General features: G+C 43.9%; 1 protein-coding gene across 3 annotated transcripts in view; it reads right to left on the bottom strand.

Annotated features, from left to right (window-relative positions):
• Positions 1-1947: 1947 nt before the first annotated feature.
• Positions 1948-25698, bottom strand: part of LOC147435722 (uncharacterized) — a 47767-nt gene continuing 24016 nt past the window's right edge. The window contains exons 3-14 of one of the 3 annotated variants that reach the window (XM_086488699.1): positions 23981-24203; positions 15797-15938; positions 15456-15659; positions 4857-4988; positions 4664-4780; positions 4134-4525; positions 3631-3847; positions 3111-3304; positions 2872-3011; positions 2725-2776; positions 2531-2562; positions 1948-2425 (exon numbers count right to left, since the gene is read on the bottom strand). In XM_086488699.1, the coding sequence (XP_086344825.1) occupies positions 2334-2425; positions 2531-2562; positions 2725-2776; positions 2872-3011; positions 3111-3304; positions 3631-3847; positions 4134-4525; positions 4664-4780; positions 4857-4988; positions 15456-15659; positions 15797-15938; positions 23981-24203 (1937 nt within the window). In that variant the 3' untranslated portion in view covers positions 1948-2333. Of the gene's footprint in view, positions 2426-2511; positions 3012-3110; positions 3346-3630; positions 3848-4133; positions 4526-4663; positions 4781-4856; positions 4989-15455; positions 15660-15796; positions 15939-23980; positions 24204-25698 lie in introns of those variants that run through there. The other 2 variants (XM_086488697.1, XM_086488698.1) reach the window with 2 other exon arrangements.

Genomic DNA, 25698 nt, shown 5'->3' with positions numbered 1-25698 from the left:
AATTTTTCAAATTTGATTTCCAAGTCTCTTGAGACATCATATGCGTATGATGTCCATATTTGCAGAATTTTAATTTTTCTTCACAGACTCTTGCAAATGCTCTCTTATATGCACATCAATCATTCATGAAAAAATGTCAACAATACAGATTTATTATATTTTGCCCTCAAAATCAAACTTTTTCATGATTATAAAAGCAAACAAACACTTCAATAAATAAATCAATGATGAATAGCTCTGGATAAGAATCAAATCACTTACCTAAAGCTACTCCTACTCATTATATGAGTTTTGCATTTGTGAATACAAAACGCTTCACTACCACACATGGACTAGCAAACGCTTTTATCACCTCACAACTCACTCGACTACCAACAACTACTAATCTACAACAAATACTATAAATCTTAACTAAATCTATTTAGTTACAGACCCTCGATAAGACACACGCTTCTTGGCTGTCCACTTGATCTCGAAATATCCTCTTTCGGATCCACTTAAGAAAAATGCTCTCTTTAGTCAAAACTGAAGCAAGCAACCATCACACGAATGTTAGTAGGATTACCTACTTAAGTTCTTATGTCCCCACCAACGGCGCCAATGTTGCGAGAGCGAATCACACCACCTACAAAGTACATGCAACACTACATTGATCAACATAATGTCAATCGAGAACACAGATTACACGACAGACGCACAGTTGCAATCTCTTTAGCTTGTCAAGCTAAGACCATCCCACATACAACACTCTGAAGGCCATTTAAACCAAAATCAAGAATCTCACTGTTCTCAACTACACCACCCAACCCACATACACACAAACGAAAAAAAACTCATCAAATCATATCAAAATCGTACGAAACTTAAGGAACACCATCCCCTCACTAGGATACACCTATCTCAAAGCCTCTACACTCAAAATCCTCACTCCAAACCCATCTGTTACGAATGCGTATGAAGACAGAGCAGAATTTTGAAAGTGCCCAAAAATAAAATCCGAGTATTTATACGTAGCTTATGTCACCACGATTCTAACGACTACTTGCACGAAGAAAATAGACATTGTTTGATACACTTACGACCACAAATAGCTCGTAGATATGTTAGCGCATGCGCTCCGTCTCACGTAAAATGCTTAGCATTGTTGCGTAACTCTCTCCAAGCCTATCACAATGGTGTAGTCGGATCTCCAATGCGATGAGCGGACAGAGAATAGTGTTTGGATGAAGTTCATGCTCTCTCTCTCTCTCTCTCTCTCTCTCTCTCTCTCGAGCAACACAAAACCTTGGTTAAGATTAAAAATTTTCTTTACAAGATGACCTAGATACCTTATATACTAAAGCTACCATAAGTTAAACCAAAAATAGATTTCAATGGGTCAAAGGGCTTTATATTTACAATTGGAAGTGCCATCGCACCACGGCTTCTGCAACTAGAATAGTTACTCATTACAAATGATGTTTTTAACCATAATCCGCATCATTTCATAACTCTCAAAAAACAAGACTTGGGTACGAAAATTGAGTTATGCACAATCTTTGCATTCTAAATAAATCCTTGCTTATAGTTTTCATGGACCTTTCATCAAGGACGCTATTTATCTCAACTATAATTTAGATAGCATACATCTATATAGTACTGCAAAACTTGGGATTCCATGAAGATCATGTTTTACATTGAAAGTAAAAGGCCACATAAACTTGAAGATTGGAAGACAGAGAGTGAACTTAACAGATGTGTATGTGCACAGACAAGGGGGTTCTTTCTCGAGTGGCTATCACGGGCAAGCATTGTCATTTTGTCCCCTTGTTCTAGAACTATTAGTCTAGAAGTTATCCATAGAAATTTACGCTTGATAAGCACATATTTATTGGACATCAATAGCAACATGGTAATTCTTCATTTGAAACCATGATCACTAAAAACAGACAATCAGATGCGCTGATATGCATGGCCACAAATGTGGGTCCAAAACTTCTCTAGACATTAGTGATTTTCCAAGATGTGTACATCAAAGTCTGAAGGCAGCATGATGTGGGGAAGATTTTACTACAGATAAGAGTGGGTGAGAAGATTGCTGTCACAGCTTGAGTGGAAATTAAAGCCATGAATCTGCTTCCAAGACGACAATGCAACATGACAAAATATAATGCCTTTTTCATCTTAGCAGGGAACCTCATGCAAAATATCAGGGACCCCTCACTCCAAAGTATTTTGCATTAGCTATCAACTATCAACATCACAACTTGACCATGGACTACAAAGAAAAATAAATGCGTTTGCAACAGTACTCTGCGAATCGAATTAGTGAAATATCCTGCCATGTTTTAGAATCACCTGATGTGATCTAGTAGCATCTCCAAGCTCTTGAAAGAATCCATTCTGACATGGGTGTTACTGTAGCCTCCTTTGTGTTGTCCCTCCGCTGCGAAAGGGTTAGTTTCTTCGGTACAGACCCAAAAAACCAGGATCTCTTGATCTGAATCTACAGAAATAAGCACTAAATGGGACATTCCAAGGGTCAATTTACCATGAAATAGAGCTCCCTTCTCACTCACTGCACTTCGCCAAAGGGAAATTATTGATGCGTAAACTTCATGCCAGGTCAGTCAAAATAGCCAGATGATGGTGTGAGAGGAACCACTTCATCGGCCACTGAAACTGCTTTTGGTATCTTTGCATCCCAACATCAGCAACTGCTTTGGCATCTTCGTATCCCACTACTTTGGCCATTGAAACTGATTTGGTATCTTTATGTCCCAACAGCAGCGACTGCCTGGAACCAATAAGACATATAGCCAGCTCACTCATTGCTTTTCAATATACTGCTATCAATTGCTTTCAGCAGAAAAGCATATTCAAGAGCCGTGCCCTCAATATGTAGATATCGCCCACTCTCGGTAAAGTGCCCGGAATTCATGTCTGTTTTTAAGAGCACTAGCCTCTCCACATTCGCCTTGTTATATTCACGAAGGCGGGCAACCCACTTGGCAGCTTCCCAATAGCCCACTCTGCAGCACGGACATGTGAGTTCAAAAATTACTTAAAATGAACAAGCCCCGACCGATCATCTTTACGGACAATGAAGAAGATTTATTAGTATAGACCACCTGGTGTCTAGAAAGGAAGATAGCACCAACATATGAGGATACTGAGTGTCCTTCTTTACATTATCATATGGTGTGTAGCTCTGAATGTAGTCAAAAGTCTCCTTCTTCTCTGGATGCCCCCATTCTTCATATTCAGACACTGTCAATGCAAGGCTCTCATCTAGCATCGTGTTCCCAATGTCGAGGAAAGGCACCTTGATCATTGCACCAGAGATTATGCCAGATTTAGAGCTCGCTAATGAGAAAAACAAGAAGCTCATAAGAGCTCCCATAGCCCACCCAAGCTTGAGCAGCAAGAGGCATGATAATACGCATTGTTTGTACTAAGATTATAGGAAATGAATCAGTATGCAAGTAAATTTATTCAGAGTTGCAAGCCATTATTATTTACATCTTAAAAGGGCACCAAACCAAGGCAAACATAAGAAGGTTTCATGAATGAAAATAGGCAACAAGCCTTTATGCTTAAAAATGCAAGCCTGAAATTAGTGCAAATTGTAGAACAATGGTACACTCTAACCTTCAGAATAACAGCTCGGAAAAGATCAGGCTGCATGTTGGTGGTAGCAGCCACTAGGAGGCCTCCAGCACTCACTCCCTTGGCCGTCAACCAGTCCTTATGAGCAAAGCCACTCTTGACAAGATATTCACCACATGCAAGAAAGTCCCGCATGGAATTCACTTTTCGAGAGAGTCGACCAGAGTCATGCCATGCTTTTCCAAGTTCTCCTCCACCCCTGCACACCGTTAACACAGGCCCAACAAAAACATCACATTTGCAACATTCCCTATTAAAAATGTAAATGCATGTAAACAAATTGTAGACAGAGCAATGAGTTGAGCCAAAATTTGCAATGTATGTATTATCCACAAGCTCAGATTTGCTGAAGGCAAGACCTTTTCTAGAGACCTTTTGTTGGATAGTCAACCATAAAAAATGTTACATTATTAAAGGATAGTCCTAAGTTCAAACTAACAACATTGGAATGGAGCTTTCTCAACACAAAGTACAAACAAGATCACCTGACATGTGCAAATGCCAAGACCCATCCACGATCTAACAGGGACAAATGATCGCTGCACCATTTCATGTCAAGACTCTCCCCATACGCACCATAACCAGTCATGAAAGCTGGATTTTTACCCTCCACCTTGAGGCTGCGAGAATATACAACTGTTAAGGGAACCTCCACCATATCAAATGATGGGACCCTCAATTGCTCACAAGCATAAATGTCAGAAAGGTCAAAAACTTGCTGAGAAGCATTGCTCTTCAAGTCTTTGCTTTCCAAAAGTTCATGGACATCATGATCTTGTTGACATGAACTCTTCACAGCATTTACGGCCACTTTGTCTTGTTGAAGAATGACGTACTCCTTACTTGACAAATTGTAGTCGAGTAGAGCATCTGGCATCTGCATCACAGAATTATGGAGACATCTTCAAAACTAGTAGAAAATTAGCTAAATCTGAGTATTCTGGTGCATGCAGCAACCTTCTGTTACCATGCCGAACTGTAAACAACCAAAGAGGGAGAAAGTGCGATATCTTACTACTGGTGATGACACACAGAGCCGCAAAATTGAGGAGCTATAATCCTGATTCAAGCCTGCTGCAATACTGCATACTCCCTTCGGGAGTGGCAGAATATCTGGACAGACTTTTTCCACCTGAATTTTAAGCCACATGGCAAGGTGACGTAAAATGCTAAGAAGCTAGGTTTTTCCAGGAAAACTTACAAATTACCATATCTAGATGAATAGGAAGCTTCAAAACACTTAATTGAGGTAGCCCGCCCTTCCGTTGGAAAAGAACAAGGTAGTTCTCAAATATATCCATATCATAGATGATGCAATTATGCTCCTCCAAAACAATTTGCTGCAAAGAAACAAAAAAACATGCCAGGCAGATTTCATTCGTATGTTCTATTAATGTATAAAATCATGGTGAAAGAGACAGTATTGTAAAGCATGACAAGTGGATTCTTAGTTTGAAGACCTATGGAATGCCTGATGGACAGAGCCTGGAATAAAATGCATGACAATTGAATGCAATTAATCATAATTTTATATGACCACTACAAAACCCCACACAAGTTGAATGGAAGTTGAATGGACTAAAGACCTAGTTCTCGTGCATAACTGTTTATCTATGTCATGAATTGAATGTCTATCCGCATGCACAGAATATGCATGGCTAGAATAGGAGGGGAAAAGCCAAACAGGAGGCTGTACTGCCAATGAAGACCGTGCTCCGCTTTAAAGAAAGGTCCTGGCTACCATAGACTCAATGCTCGGTGCCGTCTCTCAACCCTGTTGGAGGTGCCCTGGATGCTGTCATACTAGTGTCTGAATTAAGTAGAGCCAGAAATCCTGCACTGTCACTGCAGGTGGCTTCGGTGGACCCTTGAAAAAGTGAAAACACTGAGCCCTCCTTATGTAGCAGAGCCCAGGCTGCTTATCATCTCCCACCTAAGGTACCTCGTTTCTGTCCAAGTCATTGTCGAGAGGTCCGGCATAGGTCAGTGCTGACATCGTCCAGCCTGGGGCCTAGTAGCAAGTTTGTCTTGCTTTCGGCCCTGAACTAGCTGATCATGCCCCCACCCCCAAGTGAAGACCGTATTTGAGAGGACACAGGCCATCACACAAAAAATCCTGAGCCAAACCTACTGTGCCTACGGGCAGTTCCATGAGCAATGTTGCCTAGTCTCCACTGGATGTCCACACCCAGGGAAAATTGAGGGGTCTCAGACTTCCACTGCTGTGCAACCAGCCACTGAAAAAAAAAAATCCTGCAAGCCTGGTGCCCAGCCCAGAGTCCTGACTAGAAAATCCAAAGTGATCCCTTGCTGTCATCAGTGCTCCGCAGCCGCTCATATGGCCTCTTGCTTGGGCATCAAGATGTGGCAGCCAAGTCGTGCAGTGTACTGAAAGAAAGGAATCACAAGGGGAAGAAGCATCCCTCTAGAACCAAGGTCCCACTATGCCGACGGCTATGCTAGAGATCTTGTGTAAGGTGCAGCGGAAGTGAATGTTGATATTGCTCAAAATGAGTGCTCTGAACTGTGCTCAAGGGTTTCTTTTACATACGAAAGGGAGAGCCTTCCGTTCTTTAGAGAAATCAAATGAAATGAAATGTTATATTAACGTCTTCAAAAGGCCAAAATGACCTATGAGGCCAAAAAGTTACAATTGGTGAATCTGATACCATGTCTGAGTACGGAAATTACAAAGTTACAAAGAAATAACACTAAAACACTAAGGAAAAAGGAAATATGGGGGGAGGGGGGGGGGGGGGGGGGGGGGGGGGGGGGGGGGGTGGGTTCAGATGAATTCTCTCATCGGTCGCTGTCGGATCCTATCGACCTCCTCTATGGTCAGTCCGAAACCTTCTCTGAACAGGCAGTGGAAGCAGCCGTGTATCTCATAGTATGCCGGGCAATGACATGTGTAATGCAGCTCTGTCTCTGGCTCCAAGTTACATAGGTGACATATCCTGGCCCCTGCCGGCACCCCTCGAAATCGGCCAGTCTCGATCTGGAGCTGATGTGAGGATGTGCGTGTCTGTCAAATAGCGCATCTTATCCCATGAGATAAGTGTGTATCCATGTATGCAGGCCTAGTCACAAACCCGTCCTCCGTGAGTTGGAGAAGATGCTCTCTGTAGAAGGCCATCTTCGTGCCCAACTCCTGTGTCGGCTATATCCATGTGCTCCTGGTATCTAGCTGAATCAGATCTTGACGTATGAGTCTGGTGATCTCTGTCCGTGTGAGAGACAAGGAGGGTGCATTCAGGGAGTATTGAAGTGGAGGTAATCTATCCACATTTGAGACCATGCGACTGAAACCATGCTGTCATCTGTCCATACCAACATGCTGTATCGCCTTGTAGAGCTAGTTGTCGAGATGACTCCAGGGCAAGCCGAGCGTATCTGTCCTTGGGGAGATCCCATAGACCGTGCATAAATGATACTGATCTAGTCAATGCCTCCACCACGAGAGGGAGGGGGGGGGGCAGCTCACTTGGCTCGGATAATCTCATGTGGTATTGAGGCCTTAGCCCGAACCATCCGAGCGATCATAGAGACCAGAGGCCTCTCCATACATCTCCATCCATCTGTGTTGCCAAATTTCCCATGGTGGTCTACTGAGGGTCCCCACACCTGAACTCCATAGAGCATAGCTGGAGTCACTAGAGTGTCAAAAAGCCAAAGCTTTGTTCGCGGTTCCAACTAAACTTGTGAACACATCCTCTCCAGTCCTCCCAAAGCTGCATATGCTCTCGTCAGTCTAGTCTTTGATGCTCTCCTTAGTGAAAACACCGGTCCACCGAAGACTACCCCAAGATAAGTATATGCATCTGTGTACTCCACAATCTCCTGGCCATACATAAATGTGGGTGCCGACCTCCTGACCCACTGTGGTGTGGTGTTGAACACCATAACCTTGGTTTTCCCCAGATTGACAAACAATCCACTGTCACGAGCAAATGTATGCAGAGTATCCAAATGACGTTGCATCCCCTCTGGAGAGTCCCCTGACGCTCTACATAGTCCGAAAACTCATCCACAACATCCCAAAAAGAGTCGGGATAGGGGGCATCCCTGCTTTACTCCGATAGTGGAGTGGACCATGTCAGACATTCCCTCAGTGGTGCGTACGGGCCCCATCATTGTCCTATATAGAGCCAAAATACCCCATATCAGCTATCTAGGCACACCCATGTCCTGCAGTCTGCGTATAAGTCTGGCTCTCGGCACTTTGTCAAAAGCTTTGCGGAAATCCACAAAGCTACAATAGATCCTCTTGCCATGGTGTCTACCCTCCTCAATAATAGCTCTGAGTGTCGAAATCTGGTCAAGAGTGGAGAAACCTCTCCTGAAACCTGCTTGCCCTAGTGCTCTTATGCCCTCTTGCTCTGCCCATCTACTCAGCTCCCGCTCAAGAACGGATGCATATAACCTAGCTAATGTGTGACCAACCATGATGGTGCGATAATTCGCGGGAATCATGGGATCTCCTGACTTGAAAATAGGCACAATCGTAGACATATTCCAAGTCTCCGGGAAGCCTTCATACATGGCTCGATTAAACATCATAGCTAGGAGCTCTGCAGGCATATCTCTTGCATGGATAAAGTGCTCTGCTACCAAACCATCATGATCATGTGCTCTCCTTGTCTTCATCCTATCAATGGCTTTCCTTAACCTCTCGGCAGTAAAGAAAGAACATGTCTCTGGGCATGTCTCTAGTGGGTCCGGCAGAGGTGGTTGCCTTGATGCTGTGTAGAGAGATGTGGCATATTCCCCCCATGTCTCAGTGGAGGTGACCGCCGTTGGTGGTGGTGAGTGCTCGTGGAATAGCCTTCATGCTTCGCCTCAGTCCTGACTTATAAATAACTGATACAGATCCCGCTCTAGCTGAGATAGATAAGCCCTTTTCTTTCATCGCACTAGGCGGCGAAAGATAATCCGTGACTGTCTATGTGTGGTAATACCTATGAGCACTTCCCTCTGTAATTTGATCCTCGTCTCTCTACACTCCTCATGATATCAACTGTTCTGGGGCATGCTCCCAGGTCATCTCCGTGTGGGCTGGCTGTGGGGGTATGCCTCCGATGTTGCATCATGGAGCGTCTCTGTCAATATCTGAGTGAGTTCATCTAGTGGCCGTCCTGGCTCCTGGGTGCATAGCTGCCTGTATATCTCATCCATATACACGGAATCCGTCTCCCTCATGAAGGTATACCGAGTGTGTGTGGGGACCTCTCCTAATGGAGCTGTGCTGAATTGAAAGGTCAAGGTGAAAGACAAGATAGCATGATCAACTGCTACTCCAACTGACCTAGTACCCACCATGAAATCCTCAAAGAATGGAATGAGACCTGGCTGGGTCATAACATAATCCACTGTGCTGGCACCATGTCGGCGTGGAAAGCAAGTAAAACCTCCAGTTGTGAAAATCTTTGTAGGCCATTCACAATGGCCAATCTATGTGCGGTTCCCATATCTATCAAGTATCTGCCATATTCAGTGTATTCCTCATCTTGTGATAGTCTGGATAGACCCATCTCTGTGACGTCCAGCTCCCTAAGCATCTCCTCGGAAGTATCATAAAATATTGTCTGGTGGTGGGCAGTCCTAGCATTGAAACTCCTAGTATAATAATGTCACCATCCTTGGAAAACTCCCATATGTCATTATCCAAAATAGCAAAGGGGGATTGTCCTCTAGATGATGCATATACTGACGTACTAGGAGGAAAGTAACAAATAGCAATGTAGAGGTATATGCCCGCCTCTCCCCTGAGCCTCACCCACATGTACCTAGCATGTTCATCCTTGCGTGCTATATGTATCAGTGGCTGCAACTCCTCCCTGAATAGAGCTGCCACTCCCCTTGAGCCCCGTCCTTGATGTTCCGATCTTGTCTCCTGTTTGTAGGCTGTCCCTCATCTATATCCGCTCACCTGTGGCATGGATTGCCCAGGTGCTTGATGCGTCTCAGAGTAGAAAATGATCTCTCCCCGTGAAGCTATCCTCAAAGGCCCCTACATCAAGACGGAGTGACCCATTACAATTCCAGGTTGCCATCTTTAGTGTGATCCCATAGGTCTCGCACCGTCATGCGGAGCGCCTCTCCAATATCACCTCCTTTCCATCCTTGTAAAAAGCAATCTTCCCCTTTTCCCTTGCTACTCTAATTTCCGGCATTACTTCTTGCATATGAGCAATCTGTGAGAGGGTGAAGTCATCTCCAAGATAGATGTCAGTCTTCTTTAGGGTCGGCCTCTTCTTCAGGAAATCCTTCTTCGCTTCCATGGAGGGGAAGCGGAGAATGAGTGCCCTTTCCTTCTAGGTTCTTCGTTGCTCCCACTTTTCTGAGTACCCACTCTCCAAGCCCTCGTATGCGTCTGCTCGTTGACTCCCACCAGAGTCATGAGTTCTTTCACCTCTTTATCCACATTATCTTGGTCTCTCAGGCCACATACCCTCACGTGTAAGGCCTGCACACATCTCCTTTGCTCCTCTTCTAGTGTCAAGTTGATGATGGTTGGTGTGGGAGTGGGGGTTATTTCCTTACCTTTCCCTTTCTTGACAATCTCGATCCATTTTTCGGCCTTTTCTGCTTTTTGTTGGGTCTTTGTGATGAAATCTACCCACGAGGTCGTCATTTCTTTTTGTGGCTCCCCACCTTCTTTGATGGCTCGCACTTGTTCCTTAATTGTGTTAAGCTCTTCTATGACAGAGGGTTGGAGCTCTCCTTCTTCGAGGACATTCTGCGATCGCACATCTGCAAGCTCTTTCTTGAGTAGTGCGATTTCCTCATCTTGGGCCTTCACGCGATCCTGAAGTGTGTCTATCGTGCTTTCCTATACTGCCACTTGTGCGTCGTCGTTAATAGTACCTAAGAGGTGGCGGTTGATCTTGCTGATGGACTCGCTCAATTCTTCCTTGCACTTTTGGATGGCATCCTCCACTGGGTCGTCCTTGCTATTTTGCTTTCTCATGATTGAGAGGCCGCAGCTAGAGAGGGAGAGGGAGACAGAAGCAAACCAAAGAAGTTTCTCTCTCTCTCTCTCTCTCTCTCTCTCTCTCTCTCTCTCTCTCTCTCTCTCTCAGAGCGTAGAGAGAGGAGTTTTTTAGGCGTAGAGAGAGAAAGAGGAGACTTTTCTAGCGTTTTTAGGCGTAGAGAGAGAAAGAGAGGACTTTTCAAGTGTAGAGAGAGAAAGAGGGGAGTTCAAACGTAGAGAGAGAATAGGTCTGCACACGTAGAGAGAGAGAGAGGGAAAAAAAAACCCTGCGAGCATAGAGAGAGAGAGAAAATGAAATGAAATGAAAAAATGAAATGTTATATTAACGTCTTCAAAAGGCCAAAGTGACCTATGAGACTCATAGGTCACTTTGGCCTTTTGAAGACGTTAATATAACATTTCATTTTTTCATTTCATTTCATTCTCTCTCTCTCTCTCTCTCTCTCTCTCTCTCTCTCTCTCTCTCTCTCTCTCTCTCAGAGCGTAGAGAGAGGAGTTTTTTAGGCGTAGAGAGAGAAAGAGGAGACTTTTCTAGCGTTTTTAGGCGTAGAGAGAGAAAGAGAGGACTTTTCAAGTGTAGAGAGAGAAAGAGGGGAGTTCAAACGTAGAGAGAGAATAGGTCTGCACACGTAGAGAGAGAGAGAGGGAAAAAAAAACCCTGCGAGCATAGAGAGAGAGAGAGAAAATGAAATGAAATGAAAAAATGAAATGTTATATTAACGTCTTCAAAAGGCCAAAGTGACCTATGAGACTCATAGGTCACTTTGGCCTTTTGAAGACGTTAATATAACATTTCATTTTTTCATTTCATTTCATTCTCTCTCTCTCTCTCTCTCTCTCTCTCTCTCTCTCTCTCTCTCTCTCTCTCTCTCTCTCTCTCTCTCCCCGCATGCAGACCTATTCTCTCTCTACGTTTGAACTCCCCTCTTTCTCTCTCTACACTTGAAAAGTCCTCTCTTTCTCTCTCTATGCCTAAAAACGCTAGAAAAGTCTCCTCTTTCTCTCTCTACGCCTAAAAAACTCCTCTCTCTACGCTCTGAGAGAGTGCAGTGATCACAAACAAAGTGAATGCTACTGTGAATGAAGGTGCTGAGACTGAGAGAAAGAGAGAGAGAAGAATACGACACTAGACGGTTCTCAAACCCTCCTCCAAGGGCCCCCCTCTCTATGGCGAGAGAGGTCTATGCTATAGATTGCACAAATCTGGTACAATGGTCTAGATGCAATGGACTTGCCGACGATGTCGACGACGAGGACGGGCTGAAAACTGAAAACGCTAGGGCTGAAATGCTGAAATCTGCAAAGTGCAGTCTTTCTGCTGATTTATGACACTGTGTCGGCGAGGATGGCGATGACGACGACTCGATGACGATGCGCTGAAAACGCAGATGCTGAAAACTGAATACAGCGGGCTGAAACTGTAAACGCTGGCTGACTCGACGGTACGGCGAGGATCTGCTACGGCTAAGTGCTGAAAACTGAAAACGTTGATGTTCTTGGCTGACCTGGCGCCGGAAACTCCAAACGCTAGGCTTGATCTGCAAAGTGAAAACGCCAGGCTGATCTGTTGCAGAAAACACTATGGGATCTGGCTCCAAAAACGCTGGCTGCTGCTGTTGGCTGAATCACAGAGATTACGACGGCAAGGGAGAAGGGAAAGATGGCCTTTTACAGAGATGGTCGGGTAATGATTGTAGAGCGGCGCTCTACATGACGGTGTGAGACTAATGGGACCACACTGAAGATGGCTACTTGGAATTGTAATGCATCTATGAGGTTGGACGTTGGTGCCTTCGAGGACAGTTTCAAAGACAGGGATATTGTTTTCTTCTGAGAGACTCATCAGGCCCCTGGATAGCTTATGCCACATGTGGTGGGATACGGATGGGAGACAGCCCACAGGATAGTCGTGAGATCTGAGCATGGGAGTAGAGGTTCATGAGGAGTAGCAGTGCTATTTAGGGAGGAGTTACAACCACTACTACATATTGTACGGAGAGATGATCATGCTAGATACATGTGGGTGAGGCTGAGAGCTGACATAGGCCGATTTCTATACATTGCCATATGTTACTTCCCCCCCAGTATGTCAATATATGCTGCATCCAGAGGACAGGCTTTATACTACATGATGATATATGGGAGTTTTCTAGGGATGGTGATATCATCCTCCTAACAGGCAACTCTCAGACAGTCTTCTACCACACTTCAAATGAGATGCTTAGAGAGCTGGATGTGGGTGAGTTGGGGCTTGACATCTAGATGCTCACATGATACAGAGCACACGGAGTATGGGAGATACCTCACGGAGATTTCTTGGAGGAGCCGGTTTCACATGCTTTCCACACAGACATGGGGCAATACAGTGGACTATGTTATGGCACAACCGAACTTTATTCCATGTATTCAGGATTTCATAGTGGGAGCCAGACCAGTGGGCGTACAGTGGATCATGTTGTTTTCACATTGTCTGTTTCATTTCAGTATAGTACAGCCTAGACATCAGGAGGCAGGTCACATACCCGTTATACATTTACACCAGAGACTGACTCGGTTTATACAGAGGAGGTCTATGCACAGCTAGTCCTGGCCTCTCAGTGGAGGAGTGCACCACTTTACTGACTGAGATACTACATGGTGCAGCATCAGAGGCATACCCACACACTCAGCTGGGTCGGAGGCGACATTCTGGGAGCATGCTCCAGAATAGTTGGTATGATGAGGAGTGCGGAGAGATGAGAGCCCAGTTTCAGAGGGATCTTCTTTTAGAGCCATCACTTACAGACATTCTCGGATTGCTTCCCGGCGCCTTGTGCGATGGACGAAACGAGCTTACTTGGCCCAAATGGAGCGAGACTTGTATCAGTTGTTCTTGAGTAGAGACTCAGGAGAGGCATAGCGATTCTTTCATGAGCACTCCCCTCCCCCAGTGATTACTTCTCCTGATGTGTGGGGCCAGTATGCCTCATCGTTTTATACGGTTCTTGGACAAGACCCCCTTCCAGATCCTACAAAGCCATGCCCACCTATTAGCACCTTCTTTACCATTGAGATGGTAAAGAGAGCCATTGACACGATGAGGACCAGCAGGGCATATGATCATGATGGTCTAGTAGCAGAGCACTTTATACATGCTAGAGATACGTTGGTAGAGATTCTTGCAGTGTTGTTCAATCGTGCCATGTGTGAGGCGTTGCTAAATTGGCTTTATCTTACAGAAAAATAATCCTAAATGAATTATTGGAATTTAAAGTGAGAGGGTTTTTCTCACTGGAGACATCCGAGTACAGAGTATTCCTAGTGCGTCATTCAAAGTAATGACGGGAGCATTCAAAAGTAATGACGGGAGCATTGAGAAGCTTCATAGGATGCAGGAGAGGTGAAAGGCTATGATAGATACCTATTGGAAATGGGAGCAGCTAGATGGCCAAGGTTAGGGGGCCTTACTTGTTATCCTTTCCGATATGAGGATGGGGGGAGAACAACAGATTTATATTCTAGCCCTCTTGAACTGATTACAAAAGTTGGTGATTTTGAAATAGCACCCAAACCAATTGGAGTAGTTGCTGATCATTTATAACGATCATTCATATTGAACTGTTCATACACTTTGGAGGTCGAATTCAGTAGACAGGTTTCCCTGCTATTGGTTCAATGTTCCTCACATACCTCTGAAGGAGCTTATAGAACAAATGTGCCAGGATATACATACTTCTACGACAGTGGCTTTCCCACACTCTTGTGGCTTGGGGAGACAACAGCATATCTCCTCAAAACAGTTGGTGTGAGGATGAATGCAAAGCGATGAGAGCTAGCCTACAAAGGGAGACTGCCTTGGGGCTCATCACTCACAGCCAGCCAAGGACTCGTTTCAGGTGCCTTATTAGGTGAAAGAAACGAGCTTTTTTAGCTCAACTCTGATGAGTCTCTCCTCTATGAGCACTAGGAAGAGAGAGAAAGCCAATCCAATCATTTGAGAGAGAGAGGTGAAGGATAACTCTAAAAGTGGGGGTGGTTTGTCAGAGGGTGCCTGGCCCTCACACAAAATGACTCCAAGACTCCTCCCAATCTTTGAAATATAAGACAAATACTCTCAGAGAAGACCAGATTATCTCAGTGTAAACAGCAAGACCCTCACCCAGAAAGAGAGGTCTGTGCCCTCTGTTCACCTATAAGCTCGCAAAACGCTCTATCCCAATACCAAGGCTTTGGCCTCTCTAGTCTGATTTGCCAAAGTGGATTGAAATGCAGCCTCGCCCCAAAGTTGACACATTCACAATCCTGAAGATGAACTTGTTGCAAAATGAGGCTTGAGGATAATCTTTCATTTTCTCCCTGAGAATACTGTCTAATATAATTTGCATATACACTGTCATTTTCAAGGCTTTAAGTATGTCAAAAATGAAGAACCACAAAGTTCATAAAGCAGTAAGTAGATGAGTTCAGTAGTATGAACAGTATCACCGAAGCATTTTTGACCTGATTACCTGCCGTTGGTCACTTCAGATCAATTATGTAAAACACGAGTACACCACAGTAATAAAATATTGATAGCACCCGGCAAGAGTTTATCATGGCTAGAATAACTTATCGCCATATCTACCATCCCTTGTATGCTTATGTCTTGCAACCATTTGAGACCATGCCTAGTTTCTGATCGCTAAATCTCAAATATGTGAAAATTAGGAGACAAAAACGATATTTAAATGCAAGTCTCATCACAGAAAAGCTAGACCCTGAGTTCTAGATTCAGTCATACAAAACCAAGTCCTAAAAAAGAAAATATACGAACAATGCATGGCTGAGAGTGCACCTTCCAGTTTTCAAGCCTCAAGTCATCAACCGGACAGAGGAACAATCTGTAAATACTGCCAACCCTGTGCTTCTTATGCAGCTCTGCGTTGGTTAGCAAAAAAAGATTACCATGTTGATGCTCCACAAAGTACTCTACCCCTGGCCTGCGTCGCTCCACCAGTTTCAAATCTCTCTTAGAGCCTTCAGCCTCTAGTAGATATACCTAACACAGGATAAGAAAACAATGCTATGAGTATGTTAAATCCTATTCAGAGGCTTCTTTCAGAACAGTGCCTACTCTGTTACATGGAAAAACCACTCGAATAAGAGTGCAAAGAAACACTATTTAGAGACAGCTACCTCAGATGAAGTTTTTGAATTGCTGTTTATGGTAAAAAACTGCCAATCTTTTGTCTTGGAGACATCAACGAAGTTTTGAGGATCTTTGTCTTCATACAAAAGGATGTCATCTCCTTTAGAGTTTAATGTATGTTTGAAGACCCTATACTACCAGGTAGAAGGAAAAGTGTTAGCTAAGGATTAAATTTCAATTCTCACACTTACGAGAATCCTTCTAGCCTGATTATTTTTTTGGTACAAAAAATAATCTTCTGTTAAATAAAACAATGTCATGGGCACATTCCCCAAGATAAAATGTACAAAATATGCCGATCACCACAGAGGTTCGATCCCAAAATCCATAAGTCTACTTCTCGGTTCTCAATCTCTCAAATCTGCTAACATATACATTTTTGCCAATTTTAATAGGTGGAAAGTTCTCCTCATAAAATGTCAGTTGTCGAAGAACTGGAAGCATCTAGGGATGGACCCTAGACAATAGGATCCGTTTGGCAAGGTCCATGTGGTCCCCTGCCTTTGTGTGCCTTGGCACAATAGTATGCATGGTCCAAGTCTCGAGGAGACCCTCAGCCAGAGCCCTGTTGAAGAAATGAGCAATGCAGGGTAACATGGTCCGGGCTGCATAGATAAAATGCTCTACCTGGAGATCAATGTGGTCAGAAGCTCTCTCATGTTGTAGTCTCTGTATAACTCTCCTCACCATGCCCTATAAAGCGTCATATTAACGCCTGCAAAAGGCCGAAATGATCTTAGAGAATAAAAGTTTCAACCATACAAAATGTGATACCATCCTCTCAGAAAAACATAGGATAGAATTGCTCACCAGCAACGTAACGAAGCTGATAGATAACTAGGATACAACCTCAATAATACAAGGGATAGAAGAATGGGGAGGAGACGATAAAAGATGCGAGTCATTTCACAAACTCTTGCATAGGTCACTGCAACCTAGCATCAATCTCCTCCAAGGTAAATAGCCTACGACGTCTCTCCTAGTCTCAAGCAATGATATCCTGTATCCTTCTATGCATGTGTCGCCTATATGTAGATCTAATAGACATCGGGCGTCTCGAATGGACAAGCTGAACTACTCAGTCAACATATTAGAGCCTGTTAAGGATATATCTGGTGGTGTCACGCAAAAGTCTCCTAAATGATTCTGGTAAAGATATCCGAAGCCATCTCTTGACTAGACCTCGGTGGATTCTCTTCTACTTATCAAGGGTGATAGACAACAAAAACCACTCTCTAAATAGACAACAAAAACCTCCGCGGATCTCATAATAAGGTTAGTAGTGGCATATGTAATGCTCCTCTGCCTCAAGCTGGTGTTGACGAAGCTGACAAATCCACTTCTCAGAAGACGTACCTCTATATTTGCCATCCTCTATCTCTAGCCGAATGATAAGGTGTGTAGCTGGCCATGGTAGATCTCAATCCATGTGAAAAGTGGATATCTATGTGCCTTGGTTGCATGATGAAGCCATCCGAAGAAAATACTCTCAATAGCAAGCCATCTTCGTCGCCAACTAACGCCAAGCTATAAGCCATGTCGTCTTGATAGCCAATCAAAAGAAAGAGGGAGAGGTAAATAGGAATTAGTCACATTGTCATTGAATTTGAAAAGTGCACTATGCCCACAGCAGTATACGATGTATAATTGGCAATGGATATGGCCATAGTGCCATTTCACAAAGATGAAAGCACATAGGATGCTTAAATGTGCAACAGGATATAGAAAATAGGTAGAATCGAGCTTTCACACTTCCAAAATCTTTTGTTCTTCCTTGTGTTAATGAACACAACTTTGCATTATTGATGGTTCGTTTTTGATACTAGAGAGAGAGAGAGAGAGAGAGAGAGAGAGAGAGAGAGAGAGAGAGAGAGAGAGAGATGGGGTCCCAACCAGCCCTCTCAAGAGCCCCCCACACCATTGCCGATGTGGTATTTGCTTTAGATTGCATAAATGGAATGTACATGATGCAATACCTCAATGCAAGACTCGACTCGACTCAAGATGATAAAGCCGAGGTAACTCTTCAAGATGAAGCACCTTCAAGGCTGATTTGATGCACCTTCTAAATCCGATTTGATGTTGGTTGTGATGGCCACCAAGCTAGCACCAAGAAAAACCTATGCGGCTGATTTGCACATGATGTTAGGCGCCAGATCTATATCCCCCGACCAAGTGTGAACATGGCCCTATGATTATGGCAGTTAGGGAATCCTTTATATAGGACTCTAGGCTCATTAGTGCTCTATCTTGTGTGATCACCACATCTCGACTCTAGGCCCTTGGCGGCTCTACCCATCACAAACGGGAGCATGTAGCAATATAAAATATATTCGGATAAATAGAATTTATCGCTTAATACCGAAACCAGAGGATATAGAGAGGAATAGAGAGAGAGAAGATCGACACAGTATTGGGACCAGATGATGGGCTGGTCCCCCCCATAATAGTATCTTTATTATTGAGGAGAAGTCAATACAAGCACTTGAACCGAACGTATTACCACGTTCGTTCTAGAATAAGAGTTGATGGTTCCCAGAAGCCTCAGCTTCCTATTCCTAGGGCAAAACCCTATTCCAAGGAACTTCCGTTCCTTATTCCAACGTTCTCGCCTCTGGATCTCACCTTCTAGACTCACGGCATGGCATCCCTGCAACCCTTTTTCGATTCGTTTTCCAAAATCCTCTTCCTGCAGAATAACTCTGCTTTCCTGGACACGGAGTCCTTACTTGGTAATCCCCATTTCCGGATCACAACTCAAGAGACTACCTCTCTTCGATCCGTGGATCTACTTCCCAAACTTGGGTACGAAACCCTTGGGCTGATCTGGCTCCAATTCCTCAGAGCGCTTTTCTCCTGCAGAGGCTCATTGCCTTCCTCAACTCCTACTCCCTCACTAAGAGGGAAGTACACCTACAAACAAATACTTAGCGATCATAACATGAAAATTGTTACCTTCAAAGTCTCGACGCTCGAAACACAACTCGGTTCTCGAAAAGCAATCCCCCAGAAGACATCTCTACATAGAAAATCCTCTCTTCCAATCCTACACACAAAAGAGGTGTGTTCTCATTCTTGTAAATCAGCCCCGTCTACAACGTTTATGGGCTGAAAACAGAGAAACACAGCAGCTTGTCGCGATGGAAACACACTCCGTAGGTACTTCTTCGGAGGGAACTCGCACTGGGTCCGGGCGACATCTAGTACACTTGGGGCAGCCATGGACATCACCAGCAACGTCTTCTTTGCGGCTGAAATCTGCAGCAACATCTTCTCCTTGCGAAAACTGGTCTTCCCTCTGGGAGAGGGCGTATTATGCTTTTATAGCTCCCTGGCCACGGCAAAGATAGCAGAGCGCTGGCTGTCCAAGTAGAGATCGCGGCCTGGTTTTTTTTCTTTTTTCTTTTTTTCTTTTTTTTCTTTGCGCTGTTCTGCCAGAAAGAGAGAGAGAAATTGCTGGCTGGTTTTTGTTGCTTTATATTCTAGGTGGCTACCCACTTATTAAGTGGCCGACCGGTCACTTTTAAAATGGTATGAATCTGCCCAAAAACTCAATATAACCTTGTAAGTTAAAAACAATGCTTCCCAGGCATCCCTGATGCAACCACATGCACAAATGCAATGCAGACATAGACTTCCTCGCGGGAAAGCATTTGCTTTCCCGAAAAGCAATCCTGCTTTCTCAGAAAGCATCTGTTTTTCCTCAAAGTTTCCTATGAACCCATCTTCATTCAAGTGCTTGCTTTTCCTTGTGCACAATTCTAACACAGTTCGGAATTTCCTCCTGACTATGGATATTCGCTTTCCGATGCAGCTGTCACCCACCTTGTGACGCATCATCAATACCCATCACCTAGTCCTTTCCTACCGAACTTACGGTACAATCTCCTTCACGATGCCTTGTCACCCATCCGATGTGACACACATCAGAAGTACCCGTTCCTGGTGGCCTTACAGATATTCCCGTTCACAGTGCTCACGTCATTACACTGAATGACGCACTAGGAATACTTCATACTCAAATATCTCCACTGAGAAAAACCCTCTCACTTAAAATTCCAATAATTCATTTAGAATTATTTTTCCTTGGTGTTCCAAGCGAGAAAACCCTCTCACTTATAAATCCAACAATTCATTTTGAATTATTTTTCTGTCAGATAAAGCCAATTTAGCAACACTACCCGCAGATCCGTGTCAGTATGGGACACCAGCCCTTATGGTAGAGGCTAGCTTGCTTGCTACAACTCCCAAGCTCGGTAGTAAGCCCGTATTGGCTCTATGGTTGGGTAGTGAGCCTAATGTCTGCTCTCTATGCTGCGTGAGTATGGTTTGTGTCATGTTATTTCTGCCAGATGGAACGGACGAGGGACTAAGACCCAATGTGAGAGGATAACAAGGACTGAATATTGGCTGCAAAAATAGAGCAATCCAACATTGACGTAGGGCTGAAAATGGCTACGAGTGATGAGGCGGCACATGGAGGATGAGGGCGATGGGCTACTGGTAGCGCCAGGGATTTGCAACAAAGGCTGGAAATGAGAGAGAGAGAGAGAGAGAGAGAGAGAGAGAGAGAGTGCTAGGAAATCTCTATGCTTGCAAATTGGTTACGCAGAGGGTAATATGAACTTAGGCCTCATGAGGTTTATTGTATCTTGGTCAGGCAATGACTTTGATATGACATTAAAAGTGATTCATTTAAAAGTCCCACTGTAATATAGAGAAGTCAAGGTTGATTCCCTGTCAGAAAATGACTCATTTGGGGGAGATTGTCAAAAAAGGGAATATTTTCAGACATCTGGGGGCCCCTTTCGGGTTGGACGTAACTCACAAACAAAGATTTCAGTGAGTCCTTGAAAAAATCAGAACAAAAATGAGTAGGTGGGAGTATGCTCTTCTCCCATTCCCAAGCCGGATAAAAGTGATTAATGGCTTTATGCTCCCTTATATTGCCTTCACTAGCCCGCTTCTCAAGATGGCTAAGTGTCACTGGAAAGAGTTCTTAAAACAAGTAGAAAGGTTTTTATGGAAAAACAACACGAAATCCTCAAGGCCATGGCAATGGGCTTGTTGTGAATCAGTCGCTCGGCCAGTGAATCAAGGAGGCCTCCGAATTCTCAACCCTGTGGCCCATGCCGAAGCTTGCTACGCCAAATTTGTAGTCTCCTTGGCTAAACAGGATCAAGCTTGGGCTATCATGATCAAAGATATGATAGAAGCAGCTAAACTTGGCTCGAAAGGTGGAAAGTGGAGAGGGGTAGAGGTTCATGACAAACTATTAGCCCCGACGTGGCAGCTCAGGGGAATTGGTAAGGAAATGCAACCGAGCAACGGGAGTCCTAAAGTGGGAGGAAGAAACCAGATACTTCAAGAACTCCATTTTGCATTGGTCCCCCTGGCTTTCCAAAGTTGTAGATCCGCCACAAAATCCCTATTAGATACAAACAGCAAGGAAACTGAATAATAAGGGTCTAAATCGACTTGGGCACTTTTGGGACAGTGACAGCAAGAGCTGGAAAACAATTGACCTTTTGGTTATCCAATACCAACTTAATAGCTTGGAGGTTTTGCTAGTCAACAAAGTGATGAAAGAGCTTGACAATGTAGTGATGTCAGTTTGTGATTCGGAGTTTGATTGGAATGCCTGGAAACGGCCCGGAAGTAGTCTCTTATGAAAACCCTATTCTAAAGGCATTTATCATACAATGATGTTGAAGAAGAATTGGTCTAGCCCCCTTAACAAGATATGCAAAAAACAATGGCCGAAGGAAAGGTGGGAACAAGTAATGGAGAACATCTGGAAGCCAAAGGCTCCGCAGCACATGAAGGTATTTCTATGGAAGGTAATTTGGGGTGGTCTACCGACGGGGGTGAAGATTAAGGAGAGAGGGGTTGGGACAGATCGATGCTTGGGGTGCAGGTTGGCTAGTGCAGATCTGGCCCACCTATTCATGGAATGCCCAGGTATAAGAGGCCTCGCAGGGAAAATATGCAAGTGGGTCCAAAGAACATGGAGAATTGGTTTTTTCAAGACTGATTTATTCCTTGGAGGTAAGAATTTGGGTAGTCCTACCCTCCTCATCAACACTCAAATTGTCACGTACTTCTTCTTACATAATGTATGGCAGACAAGGAACCGCCGTGTGTTTGAAGGAGTTCCTGAGGTGGCAAGCTTCGCAGAAATTATACAAGAAAACAAAGTGCTAATATGGACGCTCGGGCGCAAGCAAAACTCGGATGATTGGTCTAGGATTACCTGTGCCTTGTTGTCAGTAGATGGAATGCTTAGGAAGGGGGGAAATCTTGGCCATTGGAAAACAAAAGATCTTTGAAGAACATGATAATTGACCTTGGGTATCAAGGACAAGGGGGCGGGTCGTTAGAGGTGGCTCCCCAGATAGCCAATGTAATTATGGTCTCTTGATGATGTCATGGCTCGGCACAAGCATGGCAAGATCTTGTAAATTTTAGGGATGATCGGTATAATTCACTCACAATTGTGAGTTTTGCAAATTAAAAAACAAAATCAATTTTAATGATTTAATCGGAGGGAGATTTTCTAGGTGAAACTGTTGCACATCTCTTGACCTAATAATCCGATCGAAGCAAGAATTGGCACATTGGATGGGGTGCTTTCCGGCCAGTTATGGCAAGCGTTTGACTTTCTGGGGCACGAGGCTTTTTGGGACGTTAGCTTTTCAGAAATTGCTTTTTGGGCCTACGTACCTTTATAAGGAGGCCTAGGGGAGGCCTAGGGAGTCACTCTTTCAAATCAATGCATGGTTGCACGATTGTAGAGAAACTCTTGACAATTGTTTCTCTAATCATCAATATTAAAGAAATGTAGAATAAAATAGGATCTTGTAGCAAGGACAGTAGAGAGAGATACAATGCAAAGCAAATTAGTGGCAAATCAAAATTTAAATTAGCACTATCACAAAGTGATGGCATCATCCACCCATGCGCTCTAAAGGTAGAGCTTAGATGGCGATATAGACAACTACAATAGTAGGTAGGAATACAAGGGACTGTTATCCTTCAATATAGGATGCCATGGTCTATGGAGGTGGCCTCCTTATATAGTGCTACGGTGGGTGGTAGATAAGCATATATGTGTGTGGCATCTGCAGTACTGACTATGCCAACCCACTGTCCACAGGCACCGGCCATAGTACTAGTGGCATGTACATATAGCCTAGTATCTTAGGGAATATTCCTTCATAATTTTCCTCCACCCAAAGGTTCGGCTCCTGAATTAGCTCCGTATTATCCACGATCACAAATAAAGACCTCATCAACGGGCAAGCTGGAATCCACCAAATATATGTACACTATTAACTTCTCCTCATATGGGGGCCTTACAAACTGTGTGACATACATGATGGTGGGCAAAATTGGCAGGTGGGCATTGCAAGTATACTAGCACAGACAAAATACCATGTGGGGCTCCTAGCTATGGCGTCTAACTAAGGGGCCAGTGCATCTGAGTGGAGAACTATTGATAGGCTCAACATGTCTAGTCAGCCACATAGACATGAAAGTTTTACCATCAGACTAATATACTCAAAGAATGTTCTAAAACAATGTACTACTTACTAAACTTTCCACGTTAGAGTATCAAGCATTTTTAAATGGATTTATTCTAGATTGGTCAACTTTGTTGATTTGATTCTTTAGGATAGTGCTTTCTTGATTTTCAGCAAAGGAAGTGAATAAATGTTCCCACTTCCACTATTTAATTGAGCAATTGACTTCCAAAAGGAAGAAAACATAAATCAAATAAACATTCCCACTTCCAAATGAAGTAAAGAAATAGTGGGAGAATCACAGATTGTCTGACAATGGTAAATCTTATACACAGAAAACTTATGTAGCACTAGCTTACAAGATACAAGACTGCTGTCGGAAACCTGATTTCCCTTGGTTAACAGTTAGATAGAACACATAATGCTTATAAGAGAATAAATTTCCCTGTAAAAAACTACAAAGAGAATTGTACAGACATGTTTACTATGTGACTATTTCTGCTGACAACCTTCCACTAGAGACAATGTACACAAGCACGCACACACGCGGGCGCTCATACATAATAGAACCTCCATTACTATTGCCATCATTTTCAGATATGCTTTCCTGAGGTATAACAAACAAGTGTGTTTATAAACTCAGCGCACCTGAACGGTCGTAACATCTTATCAATCCTCGTGTATAACAAGCTGCGGCTATCTCTTGCCCACTCAACACTGACCACACCTTTCACAACTTGCCTTGATAGAAGTGTACCAGTATCTATGTCTTTGATGAATAAAGTAAAAACCTCCGTGCCAATTAAGTCTAATGTATATGCAAGCAATCGGTGATCCTTGGAGACCTTACAAACTCCAAGGTGCGCAAATCCTGCAAAATCACAAGCCAAATGTTATCCTGCAGAAACACAAGCCAAATGTTAATAACATTGAATGCAGCTTCTCTGTTTACTCTAAGGTCTAGCTTTTTTGTTTACTTCTCATCATTGTGGTTTTTCTTCTTAGCTCCTTGATGGTAAATAACTCTAAAGCGGTACCTCTATTCAATAAGGGAATGCACATGCCTTCATAAGGACAGAAAAATCTTCACTTATGAACTGTATAAGGGGCTAAAACACTTGCAAAAAGCACACAATCCAGACACATAAGAAAGAAGATCGAAGCAGATTACTTTATACGTTCATTACCTCCATTACACACACCGAAACGCTAGAGAGAGGGTGTAGCCCAAAACGCTCGTCGATCTCTGCACTGCACAACATGCCAAAAGTAGTGTAAAGCTGCCATAGGTCTTGCCTCTGTCAGAATATGCAGCGGAAGATGCAATGAAGAGACATGGACAGGCCTCCGATCTGGTGGACACCTTGACCCCAACCTGATTTTACTATGTAAAGATCCTTTGTCACAAGAGGACACCTGCAATGCCACATACATACACAAGGCAATTGCGGAGAAGAGAGATCACTGAGGCAGTGAGGTAAAAAGAGACGGGACATCTGAGAATGAGACAGAGAGAGAGAGAGAGAGAGAGAGAGAGAGAGAGAGAGATCTAAGAAAGGTTCTCCATGCTGATAACAAACTGCATATACAAGTGACCAAGGGTGGTCTGGCAAAGATCTGACATGCTGTCGATGGATACACCCATGATACACAATTGCTACTGCTATTGCCATCTGCTCCTGCACACGAGACCACTGATTGTCAAGATCGTGTTTGGTAGCTCCAATATCTCCCAGGAGCAGATTAGGGAGTGAGGGCTGTTTGTGGCTGTGTCCGGTCGTATCTGAGGTAGACGTACCTATTCTCGGTGAAACACTCCACGGAGTTGCTCACCCGGTAGGCTAGCATGAGGCGGGACGCCCGTTCCTAGGTTTCCCGGGGGTCAAAATCTTGAGTCTCTGTAGTTCTACTACTAAATATGTGTGTCAGGTCACTTTCAGTGAGTTCACATATTTATTAGCATTTATTAGCCATTTATCAGGATTGTGGGGTTTTGCAATAGGTAGGGCAAATCTGGGATTTTCCTATATATGCAACCTCTCTCCTTGTTGAGAGACATGCACTTACCCAGCCAGCCTCTTTCACAGAAGATGGAAGTACTACAGAGTTCAGTTAATGAGCATCTTGGAGGATGGTTTTAGACAAAGAACTAAATCATACAGAGGGGCTTTTATTGCACAGAGCTAGGGTGGCGGTTGCTCAGCTCAAAGTATGTTCACATCTCCAAGTGATAAAGCTGGGTAGAGCAGCCTTGATCCCCAGCACAGAGAGGATCTGCCGATTATGCAAAGGTAACGTGGACAGTGAGGAGCATTATGTGTACACATGCAGAGCATACACCTCAAGAAGGGAGATCTATACCCCAT

The sequence above is a fragment of the Adiantum capillus-veneris genome, chromosome 18 (genome assembly GCF_014529385.1).
Source record: "Adiantum capillus-veneris isolate H3 chromosome 18, ASM1452938v2, whole genome shotgun sequence".
Taxonomy (NCBI): Eukaryota; Viridiplantae; Streptophyta; class Polypodiopsida; order Polypodiales; family Pteridaceae; genus Adiantum; species Adiantum capillus-veneris.
Note: the sequence above shows the minus strand (reverse complement) of the source record. Positions and strands in the feature narration are given on the sequence as shown.